Source organism: Streptopelia decaocto (assembly GCF_964273445.1).
Source record: "Streptopelia decaocto genome assembly, chromosome: Z".
In the NCBI taxonomy this organism is placed as follows: Eukaryota; Metazoa; Chordata; class Aves; order Columbiformes; family Columbidae; genus Streptopelia; species Streptopelia decaocto.
This window is the reverse complement of record NC_138657.1, coordinates 9593302-9614608: the sequence shown is the minus strand read 5'-3', so window position 1 is coordinate 9614608 and position 21307 is coordinate 9593302. Positions and strand designations below refer to the sequence as shown.

General features: G+C 44.2%; 1 protein-coding gene across 3 annotated transcripts; it reads left to right on the top strand.

Annotated features, from left to right (window-relative positions):
* The first annotated feature begins 1156 nt into the window (after positions 1 to 1156).
* Positions 1157 to 20887, top strand: RNF20 (ring finger protein 20). 3 transcript variants are annotated; one of them, XM_082075595.1, is made up of 21 exons: positions 1157 to 1217; positions 4041 to 4103; positions 4359 to 4529; positions 4646 to 4813; positions 4931 to 5078; positions 5230 to 5412; positions 6608 to 6726; positions 7478 to 7624; positions 7790 to 7867; positions 8178 to 8297; positions 9540 to 9719; positions 10139 to 10274; positions 12221 to 12342; positions 12656 to 13053; positions 13652 to 13769; positions 15516 to 15665; positions 16626 to 16838; positions 17928 to 18053; positions 19090 to 19230; positions 19587 to 19688; positions 19918 to 20887. In XM_082075595.1, the coding sequence occupies exons 3-21, from the start codon at positions 4401 to 4403 to the stop codon at positions 20092 to 20094; spliced, it is 2955 nt and encodes a 984-aa protein (XP_081931721.1). In that variant the 5' UTR covers positions 1157 to 1217; positions 4041 to 4103; positions 4359 to 4400; the 3' UTR covers positions 20095 to 20887. The 3 variants fall into 3 exon arrangements, with proteins under 3 accessions (XP_081931721.1, XP_081931719.1, XP_081931720.1); XM_082075593.1 differs by having other exon boundaries at positions 4646 to 5078; XM_082075594.1 differs by having other exon boundaries at positions 1163 to 1217; positions 4363 to 4529; positions 4646 to 5078.
* The last annotated feature ends 420 nt before the right edge of the window (positions 20888 to 21307 follow it).

Sequence of the window (21307 nt, the reverse complement as noted above, 5' to 3'; positions counted from 1 at the left end):
GAGACCATTGAATCATAGAATGATCTGGGGTGGCTGGGACCTGAAAGACCGTCTCATTCCAACCCCCAGAAATAAATGAAAACAGATCATTGCACACAATTCCTGCAGTCGAGAAATGCATTTTCTACCAAATGAGCAGTACAAACCAGGGTTAACACCACTTTTCTGTGCACAAAGCATTTCTGGGCTGAGCTTAAGGCACCTGAAACAGTCACGGCGGCTCCTGCTGCTTGTGTTCGCTCAGGTTTATTTTCATGATGAAGATATTAAACCTAATATACCAAAGTCATACTTTAAACTTGCATTAGCAAAAAATATTACTTCAGTCCTAGTTGGAACAAGGCCTGTGTGGTATTTTTAACCGTAAGGAACGTTTAACGAGGAACTGTTGTTTTTACATAACTGAGGACCTGGTGCCTGAGCCCAGCAGGGTGAAGGACTGAGAGACATCGGACTATGAATCTTTAATGTAAAACAGTCTCTTCCCGGAATATGTACTGACACCTGTATACATACTGATACCTGTATTTACAAGTTAATTTAGGGGGAAGTGTAGCCAAAGTAGCAGGAATCCATGCCTTAAATAGATTGATAAGGAGAAAGGTGTTGTATGTGTCAGGGTAGTCTGTAAATCCTGAAGTACCCAACCAATGGGGAACAGGGGAGGGAAATTGCAGCCGGGATTTTCGGGGGATATTATGCTTTGCTGAGAGATCCTGCCTGGTCCTGTTATATTTGCAAAATAATTGTTTCCTACATATCTATTCTACACAGGTTTGCCTGCAGTTTCTGTACACTCCCGGAGCGCGGTACGGGAGCAGGGGCAGACGAAGCCGGTGCGGGACACCCCCGGCGGGAGGCCGAGCCCCACGGCGTCCGCCCCGGGCCCGGGGCAGCTGGGGTGCCGGGGAAGCATCGCCCCCTGTAGCGGTGCGGGCCGCGGCCGCCATCTCTGCTGCGGGTAAGGGCGCTGGCGTCAGGCGCCTCCGCGTCACCGTAGCAACCACGGCAGCCATGTCGGGCGAGGGCAAGCGGCCGGCCGAGCAGCGGCCATGACGGGTGAGGGCGAAATGGCTGCCGGAAAGGGCGGTGCCAGCCGAGGGGGCGGGCACTGCGTGACTTCTGCTCAGGCGCGTACGGGATTGGTCCGCCGGCGGTGGCGGTGGCTTCCGGTGGGCCGCGGGAAGGTGGCGGCGGAGGAGGCGGCTGTTTTTGGGGTGGGTATGGTGGTCTGTGGGGCGGCCGGGCCCCGGTGGCTGTTTGGAGAGGGGCAGGCCGGGAGCGGAGGGTGCAGGGGAATGCGGGAGGGGGTGGGTTTGGGGGCGGAGGCACGGGCCACCTGCGATGGGAGGGCTGGGCCTAGGGGGCTGCACAGAGGTGCGTGTGAGGCGGCGGCGGGTGCGGGGCTCCGGTGCCCGGGAGCAGTGCCGGAGGCACACACAGGGGAGGTGTCCGGTGGTGCGGGAGGGTCCCGAGCGTGCGGAGGGTCAGTGCCAGGGTCGGGGCGATCCACACTGGGCGTGGGAGACAGGAGGAGGTGATCGGGCACGGCCCTGGGTGTCTGTGGGCATCGGTGCCGTGGATCGCTGCACGGAGCAGCTCTGCTGTGGGGACAGGCTGAGAGAGTGGGGGTTGTTCAGCATGAAGATGAGAAGACTCCAGGGAGACCTTATTGCGGCCTTTCTGTACTTAAAAGGGGCTGATAAGAAAGATGGGGACAGACTTTTTAGCAGCATGTGTTACAACAAGACAAGGGGTGGTGGTTTTAAACTAAAAGAGGGGAGATTCAGGCTGGACATGAGGAAGAAGTTTTTCACACTGGGGATGGTGAAACAGTGTCCCAGGTTGGCCAGAGAGGTGGTGGATGAACCATCCCTGGAGACATCCCAGGCCAGGCTGGACGGGGCTCTGAGCAACCTGATCTGGGTGAAGATGTCCCTGCTCATGGCAGGGGTTGGACTGGATGAGCTTTGAAGGTCCCTTCCAACCCAAACCATTCTATGATTCTGTGTGGTTGAGGAGTCCGCTGATTTAGAGTGGGATTCTTCCTGTGTGTCTCTGGTGGGCTCTGTCGGGCTCTAGAAACCCTGCATGGAGCAGTGTCGCTGGGGGAAGTCTATGGGGTCTGAATGGGTGGCGATTATACGTTTTTGAGGAGCTCCAGAGGGCTGTAGATTGTTTGAACAAAAAATGAAAGTGTAGAGAGTGTCTGGTATGTGTAGTAAGCTGAAAGGTGAGCTTTGAACAGTTTCTTGACTAGGGATGCCTTGAGCATGTGAAAGGACTCAAATGCAGTTGGTGGTTGTGGGTTGTAGATGAGAAGTACTGGGCCTGGGGAAGTTTGCTCTCTGCAGGTTGCTGATGACTTGATGTCAGGATGGAGGACTTTTGGCCAGTGGTAGATGTGAGGAGTGCCAGGTGGAGGTGTATTTTGGTCTTGGTGTAAGAGGGTTTTAACCATAAAAAGGGGATTAAGACAAAGCTGAGTCTCTGGCAGGGGAGAACAGTCAATCTTTGATGAGTCAGTGTGATTTGTCTGGAGAGAGAAGAACGTGAATACCTGTGCCTGAGGGTAAGGTTGACTTCCTAAAGGAAAGAGAGGGTCTGTGGTCATGAAAATGTAGTGGGGCAGGTCCTGGTATACAGCATGTGAGGAAGTGAGTATTGGGGAGAAGGGGAGCTAGAGCTGTGAGGGATGGTGCCAGGAGGCAATGGAAGAAATATTTTGTCCATGGACAAAAAATCTGAAAGGCAGTAGTCACTGATGGCTCACTGGACTGATACATAGCAGATGTTTTTAGTGACAGCTGCTCCCCACACCCTACAATGGCCTAGTCATTCTAGCTAAAATCCAATGCCCACTGAATTCAACTGCTAAAAGGAGGAAAATGGTTAAGTGAAAGTTGTCTGTTTATGTTTTAATTTTGATATGTATTTAGTACTTGCGTTAAAAGACCAGTTACAGGAACAGTATATGTGCTGTTTCAGTAACTCATTTAGAAATAATCTTTAGATTATTTTGCATATGGTGAAAGGCAATGCCAAGCTAAAATGCTCGTTAAATGATAATATTTGGCAAAGCAGTCTACCAGCTTAATCTTAAAAATACAGTAGCTTTATTACTTTCAACAGAACTGCTCAAGTAAAACAAATGTATAAGAACTGACAGGTTCAGTCTGTAACCTTTAGTTTAACTGTAAGTGTCATTATTGTTTTAAATGGAACAATACAAATCTTAGACGTATGGTTGGTTTGTCATTTACTTCTGGGTTTCAATTAGTTTAGAGGTAGAGTGAGATCTGTGAATTGAGTCAGCACAGCATCGGTGAATATGGGAGAAGAATGTATATGTAATGAAGATCTAATTGGTTTAGTTTTCTAGCACTAGCTGCTGTGTTCATTTTGGGAACCCTTTTACTGTGATATTTTTTGTTTTACTAAATAATATTTTAGGGAACTGAAATAAATACTGTTCAAACATAAAAAAAAAAAAACAAAAACAAGCTCTGTTTTAATGCTGAAATGCCAAGGGTCAATCAAATAGTAGGATAGGTTGCCCGGAGGGATTGCAGAGTTTCTGTCTCTGGAGATACTCAAAAGCTGACTGGACAAGGCCCTTGGCAGCCTGTGCTGACTGACCATGTGTTATTCAGGAGCACTGAGCAGATGATCTGCAGGAATCCCTTCTATCCTCAACTGTTCTGTGATTCTGTAACTAGTATTTACTTTTCAGATTGTATTGGCTTGGGGATAAATACGCTTCAGCATGTCAGTGTCTCTCCTGTTACACAGGAAAACTCTTCAAATGGGTCTTTACCAGCCACAGACCTTGGCTCGGAATTGCTGTTCAGTTCTGTAGGATTTTTAGCATCTCTACGTAGACTCTTACAGGGTTTGTCTTCAAGATATTGCTGTCCTCGTCTTTAACTGACTTTGAATGTTGATGTAATAAGAACAATTAGTGGGTATGAACTGGTGCCATATATACACGGTCTCAGTTGCTTGTTAAAGTCTAACCTAAATAATTTTTGTTGATACAGACAGAGATCAAAAAAGCAGAGGTTAAACCTGCATGAAGATTTTTATCCAAAGACTGTGATAAGGTACAGTGCTTCCAATTTAACATTACAAAACAGTGGATTTTTTTTCCCATCAACTTGCTGCTTGCAGAGCTAATCCCAGTGGTGTCTTTTAAGACTCAATATTTGACCAGTATTTTCCAAAACCTTTTGAGTTATATGGTCTGTACTGTGTTGGACATTTTGTTACCATGATGAATCTGTATGTTAAAAACCCTAAATTGGGTTGATTGTCTGTGGGTTTGCTGGGTTTTTTTAATAGTGTTCTTTAATGTTCAGGAAGATTTTAGAGAAGGTGGGAGTCTGTATGCTTCAGCCACCATGTCTGGAATTGGCAATAAACGAGCAGCTGGAGACCCTGGCCCTTCTGCACCTCCAGAGAAGAAAGCAGGGGTTGAAGACTCAGGGACCACAGTGGAGACCATTAAGCTTGGTGGCGTTTCTTCAACGGTATGTCTCTCTTGCACACCCTCACTCAACCTCTTTTTTTTTTTTTTAATCTGGACGCATAAATATCTCACTACCTTCTGTATGAGCCCAGTGATCTAACTTGTGCATCTGCACAGGAGGAGCTGGACATCCGGACCCTACAGGCCAAGAACAGGAAACTAGCAGAGATGTTGGACCAGCGGCAAGCCATTGAAGATGAGCTACGGGAGCACATTGAGAAGCTGGAGCGTCGTCAGGCCACTGATGATGCCTCTCTGCTGATTATCAATCGATACTGGAATCAGGTTAGTAACACATTTTGTGATTTTTTTACATACGCTGTTCTCTTGTCTCTTCTGTTTCACTGCACTCCTTTTATTCACATCCATTCTTTGTCTTGTCTGGCCTATCTCATCCTTCAGTTTGATGAAAATATTCGCATCATCCTTAAACGTTTTGACCTCGACCAAGGTGTTGGAGACCTTTTATCTGAAAGAAAAGCGCTAGTGGTGCCAGAACCTGAACCAGACTCGGACAGTAATCAGGAGCGCAAAGATGAGAGGGAACGAGGTGAGACACCTGGGTGAGGACAGTGTAAAAGATGGATTTCAGCTGTGGACAGTGTTGATGTCCCTTTCTAAAGGGTGACGGAGATTGCGAAGACTAGTGATCTGTTGCTTGTCATAACGCATTTACTTCTTGCACCTCTTTCTGTTCCCAGGTGAAGGACTGGAGCCAGCGTTCTCCTTCCTAGCCACCCTAGCCAGCAGCACTAGTGAGGAGATAGAATCTCAGCTGCAGGAGCGTGTAGAGTCCTCCCGCCGCGCTGTTGCCCAGATTGTGACTATGTATGACAAGCTGCAGGAGAAAGTGGATGTGCTGACCCACAAGCTGAATAGTGGAGGTATGACCAAGATGACTGGTACTCAAGGATCCTCATGTACCCCCACATTAGACATGATTCTGCATTGTAAGCGTTAAAGCCTGTCCTTGTGCTCATTTATTTTCAAAAATAAATTGACTTAGCTTTCCAAACTCTCGATAGCCCAAACTTCTAATAAGGACTAGTACCGTATGCTAGCAGTGTATTATAACTGCCTCTAAATTTGCATGCCGAGTATTCTGCCCAGTGTGTTGGGCTAAGGAAAGGGTTGTTTCTCTCTGCACTGTGTTTGTGCACCTGAAAATTTACAGATGACTGTTCAACCTTATCACTTAGCTGTCCTCAGCCACTGAGTAAAAGGCTTCAATGCTTACAAGTGAAGAAGTGCCATCTCTGTTGCGAACTCATATTGGACTCCTTCTCACCTGCAGTTTAATAAAAGATGTAGGAATAACCAGCTCCTCAGTTTCCTCTGAGTTTTGAACAAAATGGTACCCATCTAGTGTTTTGGTTTACCTAGTGTAGCTGTCAGTTTTGAACACAAAGCAGAGTTCTGCTGAGGAAAGCTGAACCACCGGCTTCTGAAAATTAATGTATCAGATTCAGTTCAGATTTGGGTGACTCTCTGAAAAACTTAATTAGCTTAAGGTTAGAATTTTAATAATTTGATTGAAAATTTAGGTGGAATATCAACTCATCCTTGATTTGCCTGCTGTCCATAGTGTTTTGTACGCTCTGAGCAAGGATGTGTGGCAGGTCTAGCACTGCTGTAGCAAAGCGTTACTATCCTTAGTTGGCGGCCTTCGACTCTGTAGTAGCGTTTTTGTTAGCACAACATGAGCCTGTGCTCGGTTCCTTTAATTGTCATCTGGTATATTAGCTTAGGCCACCTGTTTTAGCAGGTTTACACATGAATTTGACCTGCATTAGGATGTCACTGGATCACAGGGGCACATTCTGTGTTGGGGATACCGAATGATCGCTGACCATCTGGAGTGGGTAATGCGTTGAACTGCACAGCCTTTTGCTTAGTGAATGCAAATCAAAGCTCTGTGTGGCTGGAGATTAGACCATCAGAAACCTCTTGCTGGAGGAATCTAGTAAGCAGAAGATAAAACCAGAAATTTCCTTTTCTGTTTTCTCTTTATTTTTCTCTTTGCTGTTTAAGAATTAGAGCCTTCCTTGATTTCTGTTCATTTCTTTATGCATCTTTCAGATATTTCGTTGATGGAAGAAGCAGTGCTGGAGCTTAATACCTACCTCTCACATGAAAATGGACGGCTGCAGGAGCTGGCTGATGTTCTTCAGGAGAAGCACCGAATCATGTCTCAGGAGGTATAAAAAGGAGAGAGAAAGAAATCTGCTTTGGAGTGTTGCTTAGAATAATTTGTGGTTACCATAGTTTGGAAAGCAGGTTATTGCCTTGGAGGGAGACAGGAGCAACAAAATTTGAAAGTTGCCTTCTGAACAAAAGTTATGGAAAGAGTTGTGGAGGAATGCACATAGATTTTGTATGTGATTCAGGCTGACTTCACTGAATGAGAGGGTATAACCAAACCAATGGTTTGAAAGGGTTTAATTTTAAAAGAAAACAGAGCAGAGGAAATGTTTAGGTGATGCTAAGGTGGTTGCGTAAACCTGTGTGACACATCATGTAACAATGCTGTAATTTCAAATTCCTTGTTTTTTCTGGGTCATTTATGAATGTGTAACTAATTACAAGATAATCCCAGTCATTAAGGGATTTGCAGTATTTGTTTCTGCGGTTTCAGTTCCTTTAATAACTGTTTGTGTTAATGCTGTGCTTGCTTGATATTAGAGTGGTTTGTAGAGTAGATACCATCAGATAATACCAACTTGCTGCCCTTTTTCCATTTTCAGTTTTGTCTTATTTTCTTTACTGTGTTGGGATTCAGCTAATGTAATATTCAGGACAGTTCATTGAGTGGTCTGTCACCACTGCAAAAGATAAATGAAAAGCACATGAGTCTGGGGTATGGTGAATAAGAGAAAAAGTAATATCCAATAATATTGGAAAATGTTGATTCTATTCGATATGGTGGCTGAAATACTCTCTTGATTGCAGTTCTCCAAGCTACAAGAGAGAGTGGAGACAGCAGAATCTCGAGTGTCTGTTCTGGAAACTATGATTGATGACCTCCAGTGGGATATTGACAAGTTACGCAAAAGGGAACAGAGGCTCAATCGACACTTAGCAGATGTTCTGGAACGGGTAAGCACTGGCCTCTTTGCCAGGAAACCAGAGAAACGGGTGCAGTTTTGATGTGGTACTTGGCTGTGAGAATCTTTAGTGTAACCTCTTTTGGTCTTGAATATGCTATAACAGCAGTTGTGGCATTTAATTGGGTATTGATGAAATCTGTTGCCTTTTTTACAGGTGAATTCCAAAGGCTACAAGGTGTATGGAGCTGGGAGCAGCCTCTATGGGGGCACGATCACCATTAATGCCCGCAAGGTAATGTCAGGGGCTTGGTTGTGGGCAAAGGAAAGAGTGAAGTCAAGGAGAACTTGTGCATAGGGCCATGGATTGGAACAGAATTTAGATACCTCCTTTGCCACAAACCTGGGTGACTCTGGCCAATCCATTTTGTCTGTGTGCAAGCTGCCTCCTTATGAAACACACTTGATGGAAATAGACTCTGTCTTGCTTGGTATTAGTACCTGACTGTTAAGTCTGCAATTTCTGTTAATATATAAAGTTACTTAATTAGTACCCTCAGTAGATACAGTAACAGTAGGATTTACAAGCAGTTTATTCCCAACAGTTTGAGGAGATGAATGCAGAGCTGGAAGAGAATAAAGAGCTTGCTGTCAATCGCCTCAATGAGTTGGAGGAACTACGCCAGGATCTTGAGGAAGTAACAACACAGAATGAAAAACTCAAGGTGAGACATCTGTACCTGTTTGAGGATGAAGGTGTTCTGTGTGGTTGGTTCCTCTTTGTCTTGCTGTGCTGTGTCTGGAAAACCTCATTATTCTATTCTGTGTTTACACTTTAGCTGTGTTATAATTTGTACCAGATACAATTTAGCAAGTTTGTATGACTTTAACTTGCAGTTCAGTGCATTGGTGACACCACGTGGTCATTATTGGAAATTGTAGTGGTTTCTTATTTCCCATTTTCCATTCCGATCTATCTGGTACATTTTAATGATGTCTAGTTAAAACTGATTTAACTTGTTTATGGATATTGATTCTTCTTTCAGCTTCCCTGTGCAAGTGGAACCAGAGAACTGAAAAAATCAGGAAACTTGTGTAGGAGAGCTAGGCTTTTGAAAGAGTCAATGAACTTATATATCTTTCCCAGTGTGGTAAAGTGGATATATAGGAAAGAGTGTACAAGTTTCTTATGTCTTAATAGTGGTAACACAAAAAGCTGTACATCTGTAGTAGATAAAATTTAGATTGTTTTTTGTGTTTCTTAGTGATCAATAGATATTTTAGCCTGTTACAAGAAATGTCTGATGCGATAACCTAAGTTTCAGAGTTGAGATTCCAGAAACTATCTTGAGGCATCTCTCCACATGAGTTTGTTTTGAAAGACCCTTTGGCTTACAGCTTTCCTTTTCTCCTAATTTGTGTTGAGCTGTATGTGTGCATATGTGTTTCTGTTTCACTGCTGGTAGTCAGAATCATGTGTTAACTTTTTTTGTAAGGAAAATTCAGATTCTGTACTTCTGCTTCCTCTCATTTCTCTTCAGTCATTATATCTGTTACTGGTAGAAAGCTAACATAATGCCTATTTGCGCATTTGTTTTCTGTTATACTTTTCTTTGTGCCCGCCTTTGTTGATTTAGGTAATTGTGGTTTTACAGTAAAACCATTAAAATGGTATATGATGTTTTCCAAGCTCATATATTTGAGAGAAGCTATTGCAGAACATGAGAATCAAAAACTCTTGTCATGTGACTATGCAGTACAAACAGCCTGGTCCATACAGAGAAGGCACAGACTTTTTAAATGGATACTGCAGCATATAACTTGCATCTACTTCACAGCAGTGCTATTAAAGTTCTACTTTTGCCTTTGCTTGTGGCAGCTTGCGCTGTTCTTCTACCTTGCAAAATAGATGCCAAAGAAAAGGAGATAATTACTCTTTCTGTGGCATTTTCTTGTCTCCTGACTAGGTTGAGCTGCGACGGGCAGTGGAAGAGGCTGTGAAGGAGACCCCAGAATATCGCTGCATGCAGTCCCAATTTTCTGTGTTATATAATGAGAGTCTCCAGCTGAAGGCTCATCTTGATGAGGCCCGCACTCTGCTTCATGGCACCCGCACCACACACCAGCGCCAGGTGGAACTAATCGAGGTAGAATCATAGAACAGAATCATAGAATGTCCTGGCTTGGAAGGGATCCACATGGATCTTCGAGTCCAACTCCTGTCCCTGCAAATGACAACCTCATAGTTCACACCATGTGTCTGAGGGTGTTGTCCAGTCTCTTCCTGAACACTGTCAGGCTTGGGGCTGTGACACCTGGGGAGCCTGTTCCAGTGCTCCAGCACCCTTTGGGTGAAGAACCTTTTCCTGATGTCCAACCTCTGCTCCATCAGACTAGAGAACACTGTTATCCCATTAACCATCACTACTGGGTCTGAGTAGCTCTGGGGATGCTTAGGAAATTTATCTTCCTAGCAGTAATTAATCTGTGCTGGTATCTCATGTTGATGGGGTGAGAGATACTCGAGGGTCACAGTGCCACGTTCTATCTGTTTCTTATTCTTCAGAGGGATGAGGTCAGCCTTCACAAGAAGCTACGCACAGAGGTGATTCAGCTAGAGGACACCCTGGCACAAGTTCGCAAAGAATATGAGATGCTGCGGATAGAGTTTGAACAGACACTTGCTGCCAATGAACAAGCAGGTATGGAGCTTTTCTGCTGTGCTTAAAAACAAGCAAAGAGCGTACTTGTTTGATTCTTTGTCTGTTGTTGATAAATACTTGTTCTGACAGGTCTTTATCTCAAAAAACAATGCTCTTCACGTGTTCTATGGAGGCCAGTTCCATGTTATCTGACTTCCTTTTAGATGCTGCAAAATACATATATTTTGCTAATAATTTGGTTTATGACAAAGTATTTTGCATTATTAAAAATTGTTTTTGTGGGGAATTCATTTATAAATCTGGAATGACAGCCTGGACAGTTTTCAAAAAGGGCAAGAAGGAGGACCCGGGTAATTATAGACTGGTCAGCCTCACCTCTGTCCCTGGGCAAGTAATGAAACAGCTTATCCTTGGTGCCATCTCAAGGCATATCAAGGATAAGAGGGTTATTAGGGGCAGTCAGCATGGCTTCACCAAGGGTAGGTCATGCTTGACCAACCTCATAGCCTTTTATGAGAATGTAACAAGGTGGATGGATGATGGCAGAGCGGTGGATGTGGTCTACCTTGACTTCAGTAAAGCCTTTGACACAGTCTCCCACAGCATCCTCACAGCTAAGTTGAGGAGGTGTGGTCTAGACAATAGAGTAGTGAGGTGGGTTGCAAACTGGCTTAAGGAGAGAAGCCAGAGAGTGGTAGTTAATGGTGCGGAGTCTAGTTGGAGGCCAGTATCTAGTGGAGTGCCTCAGGGGTCAGTACTGGGGCCAATATTATTCAATATATTCATTAACAATTTGGACGAGGGCTGTGCTGCCATCCAGCGAGACCTGGACAGGCTGGAGAGTTGGGCGGGGAATAACCTGAAGAAATTTAACAAGGGAAAGTGTAGAGTCCTGCATCTGGGCAGGAACAACCCCAGGTTCCAGTATAGGTTGAGAGCAGTATAGGGGAAAGGGACCTGGGGGTCCTGGTGGACAGCAGGATGACCATGAGCCAGCACTGTGCCCTTGTGGCCAGGAAGGCCAATGGCATCCTGGGATGTATTAGAAGGGGGGTGGTTAGTAGATCGAGAGAGGTTCTCCTTCCCCTCTACTCCACCCTGGTGAGACCCCCATCTAGAATATTGTGTCCAGTTCTGGGCCCCTCAGTTCCAGAAGGACAGGGAACTGCTGGAGAGGGTCCAGCGTAGGGCAACAAAGATGATTAAGGGAGTGGAGCACCTCCCTTATGAAGAAAGGCCTAGGGAGCTGGGTCTCTTTAGTTTGGAGAAGAGGAGACTGAGGGGTGACCTTATTAATGTTTATAAATATATAAAGGGTGACTGCCACGAGGATGGAGCCAGGCTCTTCTCGGTGACAAACAATGATAGGACAAGGGGTAATGGGATCAAGCTGGAACACAAGAAGTTCCACTTGAATTTGAGAAGAAACTTTTTCTCAGTGAGGGTGACAGAACACTGGAACAGGCTGCCCAGGGAGGTTGTGGAGTCTCCTTCTCTGGAGACATTCAAAACCCGCCTGGACATGTTCCTGTGTGACCTCACCTAGGCGTTCCTGCTCCAGCAGGGGGATTGGACTAGATGATCTTTTGAGGTCCCTTCCAATCCCAGACATACTGTGACACTGTGATACTGTGACATGAAACCAGTAATTTTCATATTTAATCAGAGGAAATGATGAATCTATTTCTAAAGTAGCATTTAAATTATAGAGGTTTTTTTGTAGCATGACACATTTCCCTTAGGACTGTGAGGAAAAAGTAATGGTAAGGGGAAATCAGAACTCAGAATTTGCAAGGACTTACAGTTGCATGTAAAACCAGCATGACTTTTTTCTGCAAATGTGTTGTGTTGCTCTGTTGTGTGGCACAATGGTAATAGTCTTATTTTGGTTCTTTGTCACTTAGCTTGTTCTCCATCTCCATGAAAGTCCTCACAGAAAGTCAGCGTAAATGTGATTTGCTACAGTTGTGTTTCTCTTTTTGTAGGCCCAATTAATCGGGAGATGCGTCATCTCATCAGCAGCCTCCAAAATCACAACCACCAGCTGAAGGGAGAGGTGTTAAGATACAAGCGCAAACTGAGAGAGGCCCAATCTGACTTGAGCAAGGTATCAGAGGGGAAAATGCCAGAAAAGAGCAGGAAGAGCTTAGAAGGGGGAATGCAGTATCAGCCTTTCTGTTACGGCATGCAGGATGCAATGTAATATTCTATGGAACTCTACACTCTGCTGCTTCCACTCACTAAATGAATAGTCTTCCTTTGTAGCTGGATAGTGCTCCATGGAAAATAGTAACAATTATGGAAAGGTGTCTGTGAACATGGACCTGGGAAGACCAGGGACGGGGGATAAGGTAGATTTCTGGCTAAGAACTTAATGGTTTGTTTTCTTCTGTGTCTTCTTTCTTGCTATTCCACAACAGATCCGCTCTCGCAGTGGTAGTGCTCTCTTACAGTCCCAGTCCAGCACGGAAGACACAAAGGAGGAACCTCCAGAAATCAAACAGGAACCTGATGATCCTTCTGCCCAAGTGTCTGTCCCCAAGGCTGCTTCTGAAGATGTTAATGAAATGAAGGCCAGGCGAGATGAAGAGGAACGGGAGCGAGAGAGACGGGAGAGGGAGAGGGAACGAGAGAAGGAAAAGGAGAAAGAGAGAGAGCGAGAGAAAGAGAAAGAAAAGGAAAAGGAACGAGAGCGGGAAAAGCAGAAGCAGAAGGAATCTGAGAAGGAGAGAGAGTCCAAAGAGAAGGAGAAAGGGAAGCATGAAGATGGAAGAAAGAAAGAGGCTGAAGCAATAAAGCAGCTGAAGGCTGAGCTCAAGTATGAGTTGTTGTTCTTCCCTTTCCTGCTTGACTAGTGCCCAAACTGTGGTGTTCAAGAGACAACTTGAAGCTTGTGCTTATGAGATTAGGTTCATTGAAATGAAAGGTTTCTGACACCCTCTGTAACTCATTGTCATTTGGACAATGTAGTAACATTTCTTCTATGACAACGTAAAGCATGAATTACCAAAACAGATACTTCGTAGTGTGGGTTGAGTAATATTTATTTGTTGCTGTCACAACAATTGTGTAAAGCTTTACAGCAGCAGGTTATTAATGAAGGGTACAGTAGTCTTCCCTGTCTTGCATCAGTACCAAGGCAGGGATGGATAGTTGCTTACTATTAGGGTACATGTCTCCTGCCCACCACACTTCTCTTGGCTTTTCAGCCTGTATGTACCTGAACATGTTTATTTTCAGCCTCCAGCCTCTACTCCTTGGCTGTTTTACATTACCAGGGTAAGATGAGTTAAGGATGACTCCATATACATACCACGTGGGAGATGGAGAGAATGTTGCTTTGACTCTTATGCTGTATATGTAACAGCATAACTTTTCTGCTGTCTTCTCACAATTGTATGTTTCCCTGTCTCTAGGAAGGCTCAGGAGAGCCAGAAGGAGATGAAGCTGTTGCTAGATATGTACCGCTCTGCCCCCAAAGAGCAGAGGGATAAGGTGCAGCTGATGGCAGCTGAGAAGAAGGCAAAAGCTGAGGTAAGTATAATTTCTCTTTTCTCTTTAGTGTGTTACTTAAAAATTAATTTTGGATAATCTGCACCTGAACTGTGTTGTTTTTATCTTCAAAACTGGAGATTGTTCCTCTTCTCATTTTTGTCACTTAAAAGAGATTAGAATAGTCTTGAGATGAACAGGGAAATAATAGAATCATAGAATGTCCTGGGCTGAAAGGGACCTACAGGGATCATGGAGTGCAACTCCTGTCCCTGCACATGACAACCATGTGTCTGAGGACATTGTCCAGTTTCTTCTTTAACACTGTCAGGTGTGGGACTGTGACACCTCCCTGGGGAGCCTGTTCCAGTGCTCCAGCACCCTCTGGGTGAAGAACCTTTTCCTAATGTCTAGATTTTGGGATGTTCTCCTCTGGGAAGGGATGATCCCTTTGCCCAGGCTGAGGGACATGGTTGCTCAGTGCAGGTTGAACCAGTAGCAAAGCTGAGCACGTGTCCCAGAGACCTACACACACTGCCACCAGTCACACTGCCACAGGCAATGTGCTGCCTTCAACAGCATGTATATTGGATGCAAACAAAACATAAGCATTGACAGGCAAGTCCCCTTCCTTGTCCTCAGCTGGTAGAAATAGAAGGTCTGTTGTGCAGGCACAGGCACAACACTCTCTAGGTTCACAAGCACACATGCATTTGCAGATCCCTCAGGTACCAGCATGGCCCCTCTGCCTGGTACCCCTGTGGTCCTGGGCCCTCTTACTTTCTTCACGTACAGGTCTCACCTGTAGCTAGCACTTAGTCCGTGCAGCACATGTACACATGAAGTAGAGAGTTAAGAAAATGTTTAATAAGAAGATAGAAGAAGATAAGACAGGCTGCAGTGATCATATGCGGGGCTGAGGCAGACAAGTGTGTACTGATTGACCGCATTTTATATATGACCAGCTCCTTTTACACCCTTCTCTTGTCTAACCCCAATTTGTTCATCCTTGCTCCCCCTTACTCTGCACATCCCTCCTGGGTTTGTACAACTCGCTTGATTCCCACAGCCCTCCCAGTCCAGGATCCGCCCCTGATTTACAGTCTTATCAGTTGCAAAGTCCAGGTTGATCTTCCTGGAAGCAGTACCTGTACTTTCTTGGTAGCTTATCAACCGATATGACTGGGGTCGTTTGTTTCTTGTCTTTGTCCCCATGTTTGTTTTGTCAGGTCTGTGCCTCTGTATATTTTGTTTCTGGTCACCCCTTGCCCCCCTTAGTTTCTCAGTTGACGGAGTCCACAGTCAGATAACCTTGCTGGAATATTCTCACGCTCTCAACAGTTGCTATTACTGACCAGGTTTGGTTCTCATCACTGCCTCCCTTACCCTTTATCAGGTTCGTGTGTCCGTTTGTTTTGTTTATGGCTTCCTCATTTTCTTCTTATCCCTTTTTGTGTTGAAGAAGGTCTGTGACCAGACACCCTTTAAGGAGCAAATGCTGTCTTTGCACATACCTTTACATATACAACTGCAAGACATTAATGTTCCTACTGCGACAAAACATGCTATAGAATTTTCAAAGCTTTTAAAATCAAGATCTTGGGCATACAGCTCATCTTAATGGTCCATCTGGCAGTAATACACTATCCTGTCAAGATATTTTTCTTTTCCTATGCTTTGAAGGCAGATTCTCCCATGTTTCAGAGAATTGTGGGGAAAACAGGCTCTTAACATTGTTCAGGCCACATTCTTGTGTTTAGTGTCATTTCTGTTCTGTCCCTGGTGTAGCTGGAAGAACTGAGGCAGAGGGTGAAAGAACTGGAAGACAAGGAGAAAAAGGAGAGTAAAAAGATGGCTGATGAGGATGCTCTCCGCAAGATCCGAGCAGTGGAGGAACAAATTGAATATTTGCAGAAGAAACTAGCCATGGCTAAGCAGGTGAGAGGTTTCAGACAAATTCTTTCTTGGTTGGAGCACCTGGGAAGGAACAGCCTTAGGTTACAGCCAGGAAGGTTACCTGAGAGGAGGAATTTCTCTCTCTGTATGTGCCAGAGATGTGAGTTTTGTCCCTCTTCATCAAAGGGGAAGAAACCCAACTAGCCAAAAAACAACAACAATCAAAAAAACCTCATAACACGAGAGTGTCATAAAGCTCGTGGGGGTGGTAGAGAATGTTTGATTGTTTATGGCCTAGGTGAAGAGCATAGAGGAGGGATGGCTGGATCAACTGTTAGGGGAGGAGGTTGGGATATCTTTTAAAAAGTATTATCCGCACAGTTCTTATAATTAATGCATGTGCATGCTACTCTGACATACCTTCTTCCACAAAAAAGGGCTTAATCTAATGATAAGAGAGCAGTACCACCTCAGCAGAGGAGAGGTAGGACAGTGTCTAGACATAGGCTTTTTTAGAATTCAAATTATTTTCCTTATAGTACAGAACTGTTCTATCTTATCACTTCTTTAATGCTGAAGAGGCCTAAGTGAGCATAAGGAGTTTGGCAGCCTCTTAGTTGGAAGATGTTGATTTGTCCACATGTAGAATTATTCACCTAGTGTATATGACAGCTGTTCAGCCAGCTGTCTGGAGTTGGGAGTTGGTTTCTGCCCAGCTCTGGCAACAACTGTATCACAGCTGATTTTGCCAGCAGACAAGCCACAGTCTCTGAATGCTTGTGAAGATGACGTCCCTTTTCTACACCTTCTAATTCAGGCCATCTCTGCTGTGGTGCAGACTTCTAGGAAGCAATGTTTTCTGGTTGCTGGGAAGATACTGTTCTGTGGTACTGAGACATCTTCCTTCACCTCTGCTAGGTTTGGTGTCTCAGGGTAAAATGTTCAGGGTCGTAGATGGAGGTACAGGAGACAGTTTTGCCAGAGCCTGGGATTCTGTTGCAGGAGGAGGAGGCTCTGCTGTCAGAAATGGATGTCACGGGCCAAGCTTTTGAGGACATGCAGGAGCAGAACATCCGTCTGATGCAGCAGCTGCGGGAAAAGGATGATGCCAACTTCAAGCTGATGTCAGAACGTATCAAGTCCAACCAGATCCACAAGCTGCTGAAAGAGGAGAAGGAGGAGCTGGCGGACCAAGTTTTGACACTGAAGACACAGGTAACCTGAGAGGAGAGAGGACAACAGAACTGATGGGGGAAGCTGGAGGTGTTGTGTGTTAACTCTCATAGGCAGCTAAGCTCTACACAGCTGCATGCTTGCTCCCCCACAGTGGGATGTGGGAGAGAATCAGAAGGACAAAAGTGAGAAAACTGGTGGGTTGAGTTAAAGACAGTTCAGTAGTTTAAGAAAAGCTGTGTGCACAAGCAAAGCAAACCCAGGAATTCATTCACCACTTCCCATGGACAAGTAAGCCTTCAGCCATCTCAAGGACAGCAGGGCTCCATCATGTGTAATTGTTACTTGAGAAAACAAACACCATCGCTCTGAACATCTCCCTGTTTCCTCCTTTCCACCAGCTTTTATTGCTGAGCACAGTGTTATATGGTATGAAATATCCCTTTAATCAGTTTGGGTCAGCTGTCCAAGCTGTGTCCCCTTCCCAACCCTCAGCCTATAAGCTGAGACACAAAAAGTCTTGTGGCTGTGTGCTATTCAGCAACAGCTAAAATAGTAGTGTTTTTTTGATGCTGTTTTAGTCCCAAATCTGAAATACAGCAATATATCAGCTACTATGAAGACAACTAACTGTATCCCTGCCAAAATTGGTACAGGAGGGAGTGTTACCCTAATCAACCTAGGTATGCTGCATCAGACTTCAAAGGGACCTGCCTTAGTAAGAAACAGAGACTGATGTATGAGTATAAAATATCCTACGGGTTCATTGCCCTGATGAGCAGGAGGGAAGTGGGAAGTAATTTTTGTGTTCTAGTGGTACTTCTAGATATATATTCTGCCATCCTTGGAACCAGGGCGGAACTGTTCACTGCCTTGCAGCAATTCTTTAAACCACCTTTCAAGAAATAAGACATCTTTGTTGTGACTGCTGGGTTTTAAAGTGTTCACCAAAGAGGTCTGGATACAGCTCTTAGACTGCTGGTGTGTTCACGGGGAAAAAGACAAACTGAAGAGGTAGTCCTTGATTGTGGGGAGGCAGAGATAGTTTTAGCATGCAGCTTTAATGACAACTCTGAGGACCTGCAGAGCATGAATTTCAGTCCTTCTGTACCTCCTCTCTCCCTTTCCAAGGTGGATGCCCAGCTGCAGGTTGTACGTAAGTTGGAGGAGAAGGAACATTTATTGCAAAGCAGTATTGGAACAGGCGAGAAAGAACTAGGTCTCCGAACACAGGCCCTGGAAATGAACAAACGCAAGGTGAGTGACTGCTTGATTTCTTCTTGTGTTGTGAGGTGGAGTTGTTTGTTGTCTTGTGGGAAGCCTAGAAGGCTTTGAACTCTTGTTGGTATTACAGAACTTGGTATTCTCTGGTTTTGGACTAGCATACCAGAAGGTTGAGGAGTCCTGAAGAGAGTTCTGATGAAAGTATTGTAAACTGATGTTTTGTGTGATAAGGAGGTGCAGGTCATGGGTGTTTCTATGAAAGTCTGATTAGGAAGCTGATGTAAGCTGCCTTTGAAAGGAGACCTATTGTGAAAGAAGAGGCAGCAGACAGATGAAGTTAACTGGGGTCAAGTCTTTTGTAAGAAAGGTGGAGTAAGTAAATGGAAAATATGACTGGAGAATGTCAAGACGTTTGACAGATGTCTAAGATCAATAAAGTAGGTCTGTTATGGGAAAAGGAAGACTAAGTCTCATGCTTGATGTTGCCATTGTTATTAAACATTTAGTAGAAATGCAGGAATTACTTTAAAACAGACAAAAAGGAAAGCAAAAATATCACTGTGAAGAGGAGTTGGGGAATTCAGCAATCACTTGTGCTTAATATTGCATTCTGTGGTATTGAGGGATCTTGGAAATAAACACTTATCTTGAAGTCATGTCTAGTTCAGCTGTAGAACTGCCTTTAAACAATTTAGTCGAGAAAATGTCGAAGATAGAAGGCTGAAAATACTTGGAACAAGAAGAGAATTGTATGATTCTTAGCATTTTTCTAAGTGACATGCATTGCAGCATGACAGCCGTTTGCTCTACTGAAGAAGAATGTTGAAGCTAAATGACTAGAACTTATTAATAAAAAGATACTGTGCTGTTGAAGTAATTTTAGTAATGATATTGTAATAATTGGAGTAATTCCAGTAATAATTAGGAAGTAACAAAATTAGACTGAAAATATAGATCTGTAGCAGCTTGAGTATTCTGTGAGCAATCTTGGATTTCCAGGCAGAGGGACTAGAAATTACTAGAGCTCTTCTTCCACACTTGGTATTTCTATGCTGGTTTTCTTTTTCAGGCCATGGATGCAGCCCAGCTTGCGGATGATCTGAAAGCGCAGCTAGAACTGGCTCAGAAAAAGTTACATGACTTCCAGGAGGAGATTGTGGAAAACAGAGTAACTCGAGAGAAAGAGATGTTCAACTTCAAAAGGACTGAGGTATATACCTCATATGCAATTCTTCAATATCTGTCTGCTCTGGTGTCTGTCTCCTTGTACATTGAGTTTGCATGGGTTGCAACTACACTACTTTTTTGGGCATCTGGTTTCACTTTTATTTCAGCTTTATTGGATGTTGGCTCTTTTGGCTTTTGTCCACTGAAAAGTGACAATACCTGTGGTGCCAGATGATAATGTAATCTGTTGTAAGTCTGTTGGACTATCAGGGATGAAAGGGTGTGATGGAGTGATGTAGCCAGGTGCATGGTTGGCCAGGTGCTAGTTCTCTTTGGTCCCTGAAGAAGCTGCAATAGAGAATATACTTCTCATTTATTTGGCCTCTTGTTTTTATGCAGGAAGATATTTCTAGGTTACGCAGGAAGCTGGAGTCCACTAAGAAGCCTGACATGGTTCCCAACTGTGATGAGATATTGATGGAAGAAATCAAGGATTACAAGGTGAGTAGCTTTCTCTATCAACTTCATTCTTTAACTTAACTTCAGTCAAAAGGCTGCGTAGTCCTGTTTTCATTATGGGACATCTCTTGTCTGTACTCCGGCATTGCAGACCTATCTTGCATTGAAGAAACCATCTTCTCCTTGTGAGGAATGGAAGGACTTTGATCTTCAGTCATCTTTTAACATACCTAAAGCAGTGGACCCTCACTGTAATATTTCTGTCTTGCAGGCCCGCCTGACCTGCCCATGCTGCAACATGCGCAAAAAGGATGCTGTGCTCACAAAGTGCTTTCATGTGTTCTGCTTTGAGTGTGTGAAAACACGCTATGACACCCGGCAGCGTAAGTGCCCCAAGTGCAACGCTGCCTTTGGTGCCAATGACTTCCACAGGATCTACATCGGTTGAGTCTTTCCACTGGAGTGATGGAAAGTTGTCGCTTATGCTGACCACCCAGCCTCCCTCACTTTCTGTGATTGTCACCTTTAGAGCAGTCGGTGCTTCTGTCAGCTGATCTGCAGTCTCTTCTAGGAAGTGTGGTTAGGGAATGGAAAGAAACAGATTCTGGATCTTGATTCCTTTCTCATCCCCTTTCTTTTATTCTTGCCCTTGGTTTTTGTGGATCCTTTCTGCCTGAGAGGACATTTCCCATCCATTACTTTCACACTGCTAAGTTGGGAACATCTAACTGAAGTCCTGCCTTGATGGGATGGAAGCTGTCTGTGGTGCAGCAGAGATAAATGAGCCCTTTATTTGAGGACTTTGCTTTGGGTGTTAATTATTAAATCCCGTCAAGGTATGGTAGTGTTTCTGAGAGCGAATAGCTTCCCAGTTACAGGGCCAAATAACAAACGAACAGGTACATCTGTAGCCTTCAGTAGAATTATTCTTTGGACATGTATCTTCTGGAGTCAAGAAAAGAATCTGTGAAGGCTGGTGCAGTAGTAAACATCCTCCCTACTCCTAAAACCAAGTGTGCATCTTAGTATACAGAAGAGGAGAAAGATAAGACATTGGAGAACCACTGAAAATAGCATTCCACTGATGAACCCTGGTTGGTGTGGACATCTTCCACTAGGTTGAGGCATTGCTGTCATCGTCCTTAGTTTCCAGAAGAGAATTTGTAGGAGTTACTCTGTGGCAACTTTGCCACAAATATTAATCTTTTAATGCACAAAGTCTAATAAAAGCTTTTGTCTGAGTTATGTTTCTGTTTTTCTTGCCTCCAGTAGTATCTATCAGTTCTCCTGTGTCCAGTTGTTGGAAGCATTTTTCACAAGCTTTAAGCTTCTAAAGTAGTGAGAAATTTCTTCCTTCCTGTGTTTTCAAAAAATGGTTAACTAAAATTACCTTTGTTTTTTTGTCTGTATCTTCGTTACCTTATTTTTGACGCAACAGGAAGGCCAAGATGTTGGATTATTTATGCAGTCATTTTGTCATGGCTACTGGGAATCTTGTGAAAGGACATGGCATAGGTTTTAGTCTCTATGCTCCCTGTAGTGCAAGGCTCTATTTGAAGTCTCCTAAAATCAAAACGTGAAGTCATTTAGTTACAAAATTCCTTCATAGGGCATAGTATTTTTCCTTTAAACTTAATTTTCTTGGGAGGTGCAGCTTTCAG